This window comes from Plutella xylostella, chromosome 13, assembly GCF_932276165.1.
Source record: "Plutella xylostella chromosome 13, ilPluXylo3.1, whole genome shotgun sequence".
NCBI lineage: Eukaryota > Metazoa > Arthropoda > Insecta > Lepidoptera > Plutellidae > Plutella > Plutella xylostella.
In genome coordinates, this window is record NC_063993.1 from 11,324,936 (window position 1) to 11,337,138 (window position 12,203).

The window sequence follows — 12,203 nt, forward strand, 5'->3', positions numbered from 1 at the left end:
CTATCTTCAACCACTGTGACCCTATTTAACCTATCAATTAATTCATTATGACCTATGATGATCCTTCCAGCGCAATAGCAGTAGCGTGCGCGCACGGCCGCCGCTCCATCGTCCGCGCTATACTAACCGCGTCGCGGGGCGGGCGCGGCGCGGGGCGGGCGGTGTCGCTGGAGGAGGTGCTGGCGGAGGGCGGCGGCGGCGCGCCCAGCTTCACCAAGCCGCAGCTGCGGGCGCTGCACGACGCGCTCTACACCGCCGCCGAGACTGAGCATTTGGGTGTGTGTTTATAGGCTATAGACGACTTCATGTTACAAGTTTGGTGCACTTGAAATTATGAGAAGACTCTTTATATTTGAAGGTGGAGTGTGACAATTTCATAGGCTTTTGATTGAAGAAAGCGTATCAAACAATTTTAAGGTTATGTTGCAGGATGTAATAGGCCGATAATCATAATATATGTAGCACCATCCATCGTCTGTCATGGCGATAGATTAAACTCGTATTCCGGCGTATCCCAGGCCTGGACAATCTGTCAGAGTGGCAGACTGGTGACTAACTGTCAGAGTTGGTGACTGTGGTAAAAGAATTGGACATTCAGATTATAGCGTCTGTTGCTGACTGCAAAGTTTCACCCCATGCATCACATTAATTAACACATAACCCTACCTTCGCAGACATAACCCTGGAGCTGCGCGCGCTGGGCGTGCCGTGGTCGCTGCACGCGTGGACGCAATCGCTGGCCGCCGCCGCCGCCGCCGGCCTCGACCACGTCATCGACACTCTACTGCAGGACTTCCTGCAGGTATGTACCTGTGTCTACTAGATGGAGGTGCTGGCTACATTAGTAGCTAGATGACGTCATGACCCACAGCGGTAGTTGGGGACTGAACCTTAAGAACTAGATGATAATAAGATGATATTATTATATATATATAAAATATTATTTTAGTTCAGTATAGTATGTATTAGGTTTATGTATTGTATATGTATGTAACTTATAGGTATATATTTATTATACATGTATTATATACAAGTAAGTGTATTCTAGTGTTTGTAGGTATTTTTACAAAATTATCTTTCCTCTCAGTCTTTCGCACTACCTATAACTTTCTCCACAACACCCAAGGTTAGCTGGAAGAGAATGCTGTTAGCATTAAGTTCGCCTATGTACATAATTTTATTATTGTGCAATAAAGTATTTAATAATAATAACTGCAGTCTAACCCCATTATTCATAGAAAAGTTACAATACGTTTTAACTAATAAACTGTTTTGTCCCTTTCTGTCAAAGAACAAATTGTTCTTTGTCGGAGAGGGACAAAACAGTTTATTAGTTAAAACGTTTTGTAACTTCTCTATGAATAAGGGGGTAAGTTTGATAATCAAAACGTTGCTAGAGCCAACGTAAAATGAACAGCCTGTAATAATACAGTGCAACATTTTAGAGGCTGGCGATAATCCTGGAGCTACTACCCTACTGCAAAACTTCCTACAGGTCTACCTGTACCTACTATCGTGGCGAGCAGATTTCCCACATATACCCTCTAAGATAAGTTATGCGCGCAATATCCATGGGGTAACTACCTTTTAAAACACCCAAGCACAGGCCAGAAAGCCAGTAGAAGACTAGATTACATAGGGCTTCACGAAGATCCGAAGTCTCTTACTCGTAATGTCTCAACGCCTTTCATCTTCCTCCATGAAACTTCTATAAAGAAGAGTGCTTGGGATGTTTTCCTACAACATGTACTGTCTATGTCTTTCTCTTCTTATACCTCTTTGTTTAGCTCGAACCGGCCTTCAAGTCTTTCCCTTCTGAACTGAGGTATCGATCGTAAGCTAACCTTTTAAAACCCTTGTTCTGTAATCTCCATAAAATGTACGTTATTGTCATTAATGTTGCAGGTGTGTCCGTCGGACGACAGCCACTACAGCCACCAGTTCATCTACGAGTGTCTGCCGCTGCTCTTCAACATCCTGCGCTACAGCAAGGTACGGTTATTTACTATTCACTCTTCTGAACATAGTTTATTTGCTTCTTTACCATAATATAGGTATTTTAATTTGCAAGATAGATCCATTACTCGATATCAAAATGGGCTCTAGTTTCTCAAGTTTTTCGATTCACTCTCTAGCCCAGTTTGTGCACTAGCTTCACTTTGGATAGCCTGCCCACGGACATTATTGCCTGGGGTTTCCGCCTGCGTAGTAGCTGGTCAGACGACCAATATTGCGGAGGTTTAGAGCATCACAGGACTGCAAACTTTCGGCTATTCTTAAGTTAAATAAAAATATACATTTATGTTAAAAACCGAAACTTTAAAGCGTAAGAGTTAGCAACCTAGCGCTGTAGCTGTCGACATAATGATGTAACATGCCGCATTATCGTCCAGAAGGAAGGCACGGTGCTGCTGCTGGGAGACATCCTGTGCGCGGTGTACGGCTGGGAGCCCGTCCCCCCCGTCGCGCAGCCCGCGCCCCCCCCTGCCGCCCGCGTGGACCCTGCCTATGTGAACAATCCGGAGCTAGCTGATGTCACCTTCAGGTATATTGACTGATTGTTTGAGCATTAGGATGCTGGCTTTAAGGTCCAGTCACGCTGGAAGCGGGAAAGCGACGTTATTATAACGCTAACATCGCATATGGGTCAACATCTTTCGCGGTCATGCTCCGCCCGCTGAGTGGAGGAGAATACAGGGATGCGAGCGTATAAATAAAAAAAAACACTTTCAGCTTACGAAAGTGTTTGACTCAGGGACTCCTTCTGAACAGCTTGTACTCCCCATACCCCATACCTCCTAAAAAATCACATAACCGATAAAGTTTCTAAAAGTACTTACCTACCTAAGAAAAGCGTGCCTAAATTTTCTAACTCAAGTTATACAGAATAAGAGTATTAACTTTCGTTACGTTAAAGATTTAAAGAAAGAGAACAAGTCCTAAGTTCAGTAAACCTTGTACAAATCTAACACCCCCTCTTCTCCCCTCCAGAGTGGAAGGCCGCCTGTTCTACGGCCACAAGATCGTGCTGGTGTCGGAGTCGCCTCGCCTGCGCGCCATGCTGGCCCCGCGGCCCGACGCGCCCGCCCATGCTGCGCCTCCGCTTGTGCAGATTAATGATATTAGATATCATATCTTTGAGGTAACGTATTTAGAGCTACTTTTTACTAAACTAACTCTTCATCATATCATAATGATTGGTATTACTCATTCGCAGTGGAAAGATTAAATAGGGAATAGAACTAACCATCATCATTATTACCCTTTAGGGCATATGCATTTAGCTCCCCAGAAGCACCACAAAACACTGTTCTTGGGGTTCTTCATCCAGCCAATAACGGGTCAGTTCTTGGTGACTGGAGAATTCGTTTATAATTATATTAATAATATCTTCTTTGATAACCACCTTTACCTATTATTAGGGTCTAGAAATCTACGCAGAAAATACGCGACCAAAGTTCCGTGGCCAATTAATGTATAAGGGAATAGCGCGAAATAATTTCGGCATAGTGTGTCATCAATAATTTAAAATACATTGCCGCTTTAATCACGTAGAGCTTCGGTCGCGTATTTTCCGTCCGTGTGTTACTAGATCCTTAGTGCAACATAAAATAACCCCCATTCCCTTTCCCCCAACAGCAAGTAATGAAATACCTCTACTCCGGAGGCTGCTCCGCTCTGGACATCCCATCAGGCGACGTGTTAGAGGTTCTTGCGGCGGCGTCGTTCTTCCAACTACTGCCGCTGCAGCGCCACTGCGAGGCGCGCGCCGCCGCCGCCGTGCAGCTGCACGACCTCGTGTCCGTCTACATACATGCTAAGGTATAAAAATAAGGGAAATAAAAAGACAACGCGATTACGCGATATAGCCGGCTGAAGGGCTAACACGGGGCGCATTTAAGACATTACATAAGTTATGCATCGCGCTCACTCACATCGCGCAGCCTCAAGAACGATTGCGGCAGATAACTTTTGTCACATCTTAATAGCGCCCCGTGCTAACCCTCCAGGTCTTGTTAGGTAAGGACACTGTATTAGATGTGGGGTAGTTTTGAGTCCCCTCTGATTAACAATGAACAGCATTGCATTGGGGAGTATCATTAAATTTTTCAAACCACTCTGGGTTCAAGATCTCTACTCCAGGTCGCAATGACCACTACTTACTTATTTCATCACTACTCATCCAATAACCTTCTTATCTAATCCGTATGTCAAATCCACAGGTATACAACGCGACGCAACTGCTAGAATACTGCCAAGGCTTCCTGCTCCAGAACATGGTGGCTCTCCTCACGTACGACGACTCAGTGAAGCGTCTACTCTTCGGCAAGCGGCTCCCGGGACACAACGTGCTCGGCGCGCTACTCACCACCCTACAGAAGAGGATAGAGGCCAGGAAGAACCAGCCCAACAAGAGCAGATAGCGTTGTAGTGTTAGTGGCGCCCTCTGCTGCCAAAAGTCAACTTTACTGCGTTGACTTGCGGAAACGCGAGCCGTGACTTTTAAAGGCTGTATAGGGTGGAATATTGTTAGTGATCTGATAAGAGTCTGGTGTATGTAAGATACATTCGAGAAGTTCACGGATAATTCCTCCCTGTATAAAGACCTGTTTTATGTTAGCAAGGTAACTTTGAATTTGAAGTCCACTGCTGGTAAGAGTGTGTGGGCAGTGTTAAAATTATTATTATGTAGTCTGAGCCTATCTGAAACCTAGTTAAACATTGTGAGATATGGCGTTTCGACTTTCTCCGTGTTCGGCATCATAAGGGTCACAGTGACAGTTAAATAAAGTCCATTTTTCTCTCCACCTTTATTTGCAAGGTGCGGGTGCCTATATAAATAGAGTGAGTCGCCCGCGCGCCTCAGTTGGTTTTTGATTTTTGAAGTGAACACTTCGGCAAAATGGCTCAATGTAGCCACGGTTCTCGTCGGCTTCGCTCCGACGGGGAAAAATATAATATTGAATTTGCGGAGTCCTCGCTGCCGGGAGCTGTAGCGTGATGCGGACCAGGCGGCGCGGGGCCTGCCGGCTGCTGCGCACGCAGCCATTGCTGAGGATTTCGCAACGAAGGTTTGAGTTGATAAGCCGTGAGTAAAATGCTATTATTTACTGCTTTTAAAAGCTCAGCCACTGGTCATAATGCTCCGGCGCTTGGGGTTTTTATCCCACGCAGTAGGGTCCGATTCAATAGTCGTGGTGATGATTGATCACATATTCCGGTCCTACTAGTGGCGCTTGAGCTAGATACTTACATTAATGACCGCTTTAAGTAAAGCATATGTTAATTTTATACAGGAAAAAATAATAAAAATATATTTTTCTACCCTCAATTTCTAATATTTTTAGAAAACAGTTGATAAAAACTTTGCTATTACAATAATGCACTTACAGCTTATGTAAGGCTTTACAAACAGGAGCTTTCCAGGACCGTCATAGGATTTTTTACAGGAAGTACGTGGCTCCGAGTTTCAGTATGTTGGGACATTGTGGCATGTGCGGCGAGTAATGTGATCCGCCGGTACCTACCCGCTGAGGGTAGGCAGGCCGATTCGGTGAAATTGAAGTTTCGTGTAACCTGCACCCGGCCCTGTGCTCCTGCGCTGGCCGCCGTCTCGTGGCACCTGCATCGCAGTGTACACCCGGCCCTGCGCTCCTGCCCTGGCCACCGGTTCATGCCACCTGCATCGCAGCATACACCCGGCCCTGTGCTCCTGCGCTGGCCGCCGTCTCGTGCCACCTGCATCGCAGCGTACACCCGGTCCTGGCCCTGGCCACCGGTTTGTGGTACCTGCATCGCTGCATAGACCCAGCCATGCACTCCTGCCCTGGCGGCTGTACACCCGGTCCTGGCCCTGGCCACCGGTTTGTGGTACCTGCATCGCTGCATAGACCCAGCCATGCACTCCTGCCCTGGCGGCTGTACACCCGGTCCTGGCCCTGGCCACCGGTTTGTGGTACCTGCATCGCTGCATAGACCCAGCCATGTACTCCTGCCCTGGCGGCTGTGTTGTCCCACCTGCATCGCTGCGCACACCTGGCACTCCTGTTCTGGTTGCCAGATCCAAACGCCCCCTGTCTGGGAAGAGATTTTATGCTCAGTGGAACCGCCTGCACTATTGCTAGCACGGTCATCATCATCATCAGCCATCATTATGAGTGACTTATTTAGAAGGTATCGAGTAACGTGCGCTATTCATCAGTGATTATGGCATATGCAGACGAACGTTTACTGCCAAGGTTGGTCATGTTAGCCATACAAGGGCACACCAACGAAGCATGAGTAACCACCTGCAGTCGCCGTAGCCGCATCGGCATGGATGACGACAAATCGGGTAACGTGCACCGCTTCTAAAAGTGTTATAGCACTTCAATTTGATACCTCCGCTGAGGTAGGGTATTCTATTAAAGCAGCTTTCTTCTGAACTCCCCAAAGTGACCTGTAGACTGCTCCTGGGGATAGTTGTGCAATTAATTTTTTATTTCGATGTCTCTGCTGAAGAAACTGTCTAATGCAGCTTTTGTTCTAAACTGCCTAAAGATCATTGGACTGCTCATGGGAATGGTGACGCACGGTAAGTACAGGAACGTTACTCTAAACTGATGAGAAACGAACGAACGAGAGCTGTCGTGCAATCGGCACGTTTAATACATACAAACAGATAGAGCGGCTCGCGCCGCAGTGCACTGAAAGTTCGTTTTTCGTCATATAAAGTGACCCCCCAGACACTATCTTAAGTGTCATGACACATCGGCAGATTCCAGCTTTGAGTCTTTTCTTTTCTCGGCTGTGAGCAAAGTGAATCCCACCGGCGAGTGTTCAACCTAAAAGCACTGAGCTAATTCCTGATTTCGTGAAAGTCGCTGTTGCTATACCATACCGCTTCACAAGTTACCGAATTTATTATGATCCTACTGTCGGGTGATCATGATCGGAGTGTCATCGCGGTTTCTGAGTGGCACCATATTAGCTGTCTTCCTTATGTCCCAGTGGATTGTGAGAGTGTATAATCCGAGCTCTTTGTTGAAAAATGCGTGAACCTCCTACGCAGCAGCTGTCTACTAGTTGTGTATCGAATAAATCGAGTAACGGTGCTCTTGCACGAGACGACTACCTTTTGGTAAAATTATAACTTCCACTATTCTGGGAACATGCATATACCTACTGTGTACTGTGTATCACATCACGTGTAGCCGCAGCCCTACTCAATGTACGGGGCTAGATAATAAACAATGGCAGTCGTCATTAAATTTCTATGAATTTCGAAGGTCATCATTTTTGGAGCACAATCCAAAGGGTGAAAGTACCTATTCATGCCTAAATGGCTTCTCTAATGAAAATGTATTTTTAATTCGATTCTGGCGCAAACGTTTCATAACTATTTTTCAACACTGTATCTGCTGAAACTACTTAGACTGACTGGTTAAGATGCAGACGTGCCGTTTTCACAATTCCATTCTGAGTAATCCTCAACTGTTTTATGGATCTTTCAGTTAGTTACGTACCTAGTTACCTAGTAAAAAATTACTTGTGTCATGCCCGTACTCGCATCTCATTTAGGAGCTCTCTGGCCTCTAGCTGAAGGCTAGAACTGGTATATATATCTACTAAGCTAGTACAGAGTTATAACCGGGCAGCGGTGACGTGGTAGCTGCTTGATTTATTAGAGTTTGCGGAAAACTTTCTAAATAAGTAATAATTATTAGTCATAATATTAACTCTTCGCAGTTCTTTCAGAATGCAATACCAGGTCGCTGAAGTAGGTAACCTTCCTTAGCTGGACAACAACAAGCCTTTTTGTTTTAAAGAATGTCACAGTTATTGGCCGTTCCACTGTCATATCGATGTCCAAGGACTGTTTCTTGGGTATAGCTAACTACCTAAGTTTACCTATAGATAGCCGCAAGCTATCTGCTGTTGGCGAACTGTCAGTTCTGATTGATAAGTCAGGCTCGAGGTGGCTCGTCCAACTGTCCATGTTCCCGCCACCATGATTGTTGCTTCCACAGATTAGAGAGTCTATGTTGGCTGTCGTTGCATCAGGTCTGATCAGGTACAACTAACATCTTTACGTACCATCTTTATTTAATCGAGCTATTTTATTTTGTTTTATCCAGGTTGACTTGATGGTTTCAAAATCGAACCTACAACAATGTAAGTAGGTACCTACCTACGTACCTTTGAAGTTGCAATAAGGCGAAGCCTTAAGGTTTTGGCCGAGACCTGCCCTTATAATGTGGCAAGTTACTTGGCGACCCTCCTTGCGGGGTGAAAGAAGTGGCGGGGGCGAGGTAGCACGACATGCTACACACGTAGAAAAGTGTGCCCGGATTAATCTCGCGATAGCTTGTAACTATTTCTGACGTAAGTAAAATTTTATTCTATGAGTGTTCCCGTAAATGTCATATTTAGCTTAAAATTTATAGTTTGACAGCATTAAAATTTGGATGTTTACCTTCAGAATATCTACCAATTTGAATTTATTTATGTAAAAGTGTTTTATTTTATAAATCAATTTCCATGTCACTTTCATGTTCACTCTCTGTTTGAACTTGTTCATCGTCATCCTCATCTTCATCATCGTTTTCACTAACTTCAATTATAAATCTAAGACAAAAACCAAAAAACATTATACTTACCTACTTTGAAGTATAATGTACTAGAGTACGCCAGTCATATTAGTTCAGTGTACACCTGTAATATTTTATGTTTAATTTACATTAAATTATAAATAAACAATAACATACCTGTCCAATACATCCTCAAATACTCTATCAGATTTATAATATTCGTCTTAATTTTTTATGACATGGTCGTCACAATTTCTCCACTTTTCAGGCGAATAATTAGAGAAAAGCAACTCTAAGGCTTTTATCTCTTTATCTAAGTTAGAGTAAATCGACGTTCTTGCGAGCTCGCCTTTCACGTACCGCCACACAAGTTCAATAGGATTTAATTCCGGGTGGTATGGGGGTAGGCGAAGCACGATATGACCATTTTCTTTCAAAATTTCATCAATTTTGTAATTTTTCTCTGTGTTTTGCTCATTAATCACGTAAATTTTGGTTGCTTTCCTAGTTACAAGAACTGACAACTGACGCACTGTCATATGGACTATTCGTCTTTGTTGTTTACTTTTCGTATCTGACTGCGCAGTACCAACCTTTAGCCACGTAGCATGACTGATCCGGTACGCTGTTCTACAAGAAGCCCCTATATTGAGACATTATATGATTTGTTGTTTTTAACGTTATTTTGTAGACGAATTATAGATACCTAATAATAATATAATGATAATATTAAAAAGGCCTCAACACTCATCCTAAGACTAATGGTCTCAGGATCAATGATCTCATGTGGGTCGCACTCAAATTATGACAGACTATATAAGACATGTGGTCGCCTCGGCTGCGCGGCCGAGACTGCCGTAACAATGACATGCAGTGCACGCGTTGCCCTTCCCCGCTACCCTCCCGCTACCCGCTGTCGTCTTGGGTACCTCGTCCCCTCCGCGTCTTTCACCCCGCAAGGAGGGTCGCCAAGCAACTTGCCAATCTATAGTGTTGACGAACATACCTAAAGGTGACCTTGTTAATGTTTTTCATATGAAGTGCTGAACATTTTACTTATCCTGGTGGCATGACTGATCATTTACTTACCCAGTTAAGACATGTTAGCCGGGTTTCATTTATCAACTATTATAATTGTTATTGTTGTGTTAATCAATCTTTATTAATTGATGTCATCTACCAAGGAATGCTGCCAGAGCTCATAATATTCACACATGATGATACAGAATGATAGTAGCCCACAAAATCGGTGCAAAGGCTTATAAAATAACTTTCCTTCCTAGTAGGACTGCACAGGAACTCGTTAACCGCCGAGTTAGTTAGAATACAAAATTAGACTGTGTGTTACTTGTCAATCTAGAATATGAATATAGTGACCTGCATCATGTTTTGAAAAACTGAATACTTAGTTATCCGCCAGTATCACAGCCTTCATCTAATCTTTTCCAGTAGCTGATGAGGCTGAGATATTTAGTAAAATTATCTTCCCTTCAAGCACCACTCCTCGTTCCAAGGACTAGATGCCGCGCCAGGTGTTGCAGGCCGTGTCCTCGTACAGGGCTGACTGAGCAGGTCCTCGAGGCTCCAGGGTCGGCTGCTGCATTTCTGAGGTCAGTCCAGAATTACATACCCTAGTCAGCATGTGCTGACCTGAGCCCCAGCGGCCTGGATCGATATTTTACATTTTACAGCTTTTAAATATTGTTGCAAAGTATTTCACTGGTTCCATCCATTCGGCTAGTGTATGTTAAAAATATTGCCTTGACAATAACAAGATATTGATCAATAACTACTTATAAGTATTGCTTTCGAAGAGGCACTGTGTGTATCCATATGTATAAATACCTACCTATAGGTATAGGTACATACCTTCCATAACTTTCTGACAAGTCAGGAATAATAAGGAAGTACTTAAGTCTTATGTATACATATACCTTTCTTTTTAGTATATCTATTACCTAGAAATCTATGCATTATAAATTTATAGATTCAAATATTTATCCACTGATATACTCATCAGTAGCTTATGGGTCACAGTTGGTTTTCTCTCCACCATGCGATAATAAACACATCTCACAATGTTTAACTAGGTTTCAGATAGGCTCAGACTACATAATAGACGCATTTTTCCTGAAAAAAAAAATGACATATTATGTATCTAGCCTATCTGAAACCTAGTCATTTCTGCATGGTGATATTACAACTGAGGCGCGCGGGCGACTCACTCTATTTATATAGGCACCCGCACCTTGCAAATAAAGGTGGAGAGAAAAATGGACTTTATTTAACTGTCACTGTGACCCTTATGATGCCGAACACGGAGAAAGTCGAAACGCCATATCTCACAATGTTTAACTAGGTTTCAGATAGGCTAGATACATAATATGTCATTTTTTTTTTCAGGAAAAATGCGTCTATTAATTGTAAATGTGCTTGTGTGAGAATGGTGTCTATATTTGAATCATATTAGGTTAGATAATAATATGTAAGTAAAATTATATCAATCGAAAATTATATATTATTTTGTGATGAAATAAGATTTTATGTTTAACTTTTTTATTAATTACTGTTTGAAAGACTTCTGATCCTTATTTAAGAAAGTTTTTTTGTAGATTATAATACGAAAATAATACTTATGTAAAATAAGTTTTGGATTTTATAAAAATAAACCATCAGCTATAGTTTGGATTTTCATTACGAGAATTTGTTATAAATTAATCATATTTTGTACTATGTAGGTATATTATAATTATTGTTGAAATAAAGCTTTATGTTGAATATAAGTGGCACCGGTCATTTCCCTCTTTTCCTCCTATAAGTACCTACCTATGTTTCATAAAGCCAAACTTTTGACTAACTCATAGGTGCCGAGTGAGATGATTTATAAATAGAATCGAATCTAACGGTTTTATTCATAAAAAGTTACGGGAGACCTATAGGCCTGCTATAAGCAAATGTCAAAAAAACTTTATTCATAAACGATCAATAGCGCTAAAGAACTCTCCAACTGATTCGTAAAACCTTGATATGCTAAAGTTGGCTGGACCCTACTATACACCTTCCGTAAACTTCCTATTGTACAAAAACATGGCGGCCGGTCAACAGCTGTTCTGCTTTATTGACGATTTGACATTTGTTGTGAGTTAATATTTGCTGAAAATAAGTTGCCATGGTAACGTAAAAATTTAATTATTTTTTTTGTGGGTTTTGGCTTGGCCACTGCGCCTTTAAGCCAACGTAAACTTTTTTAAGTGCCGCGCCGTGGCTAACATAGATAATAGAGATTGATAAATGAATGAAAGTTTTCGCTATTTTTGTTTATGGTTTCGTCAGACCGGCAACTTAATAGGGTAAATGTCAAAATGTTTGGTCTGTGAAATCTATTAGCATCACTATAGTTATGAGGCGTTTGTTAAAAAAAAAAAAAAGTTCCTTTTTGGAGAAATAGATGGCGTTGTCTGGGGTTGTACCAACTTTCAACTCTCAGAACACACTCAGATCACAATATGTTATTCTGTGAGGCTAACGAAATGTGAAAGTGACGTAGATAGGTAGAATTGTAGTATTATTTTCTCTATGATGTCGATGTCACTGTTGCTTCAGCGTTCAGTGCGATTGTGCGTACAGCCGTTC

At 42.6% G+C, this 12,203-nt stretch overlaps 1 protein-coding gene across 1 annotated transcript in view; it reads left to right on the plus strand.

Annotated features, from left to right (window-relative positions):
* The window catches only part of LOC105381271 (ankyrin repeat and BTB/POZ domain-containing protein 2), a 29,465-nt gene extending 24,782 nt beyond the window's left edge, over window positions 1-4,683 (plus strand). Inside the window, exons 19-25 of the mRNA XM_048625115.1 lie at window positions 71-276; window positions 675-802; window positions 1,906-1,992; window positions 2,394-2,545; window positions 2,992-3,142; window positions 3,640-3,822; window positions 4,224-4,683. Of these exons, the coding sequence (XP_048481072.1) occupies window positions 71-276; window positions 675-802; window positions 1,906-1,992; window positions 2,394-2,545; window positions 2,992-3,142; window positions 3,640-3,822; window positions 4,224-4,424 (1,108 nt within the window). The 3' untranslated portion in view covers window positions 4,425-4,683. The remainder of the gene's footprint in view (window positions 1-70; window positions 277-674; window positions 803-1,905; window positions 1,993-2,393; window positions 2,546-2,991; window positions 3,143-3,639; window positions 3,823-4,223) is intronic.
* The last annotated feature ends 7,520 nt before the right edge of the window (window positions 4,684-12,203 follow it).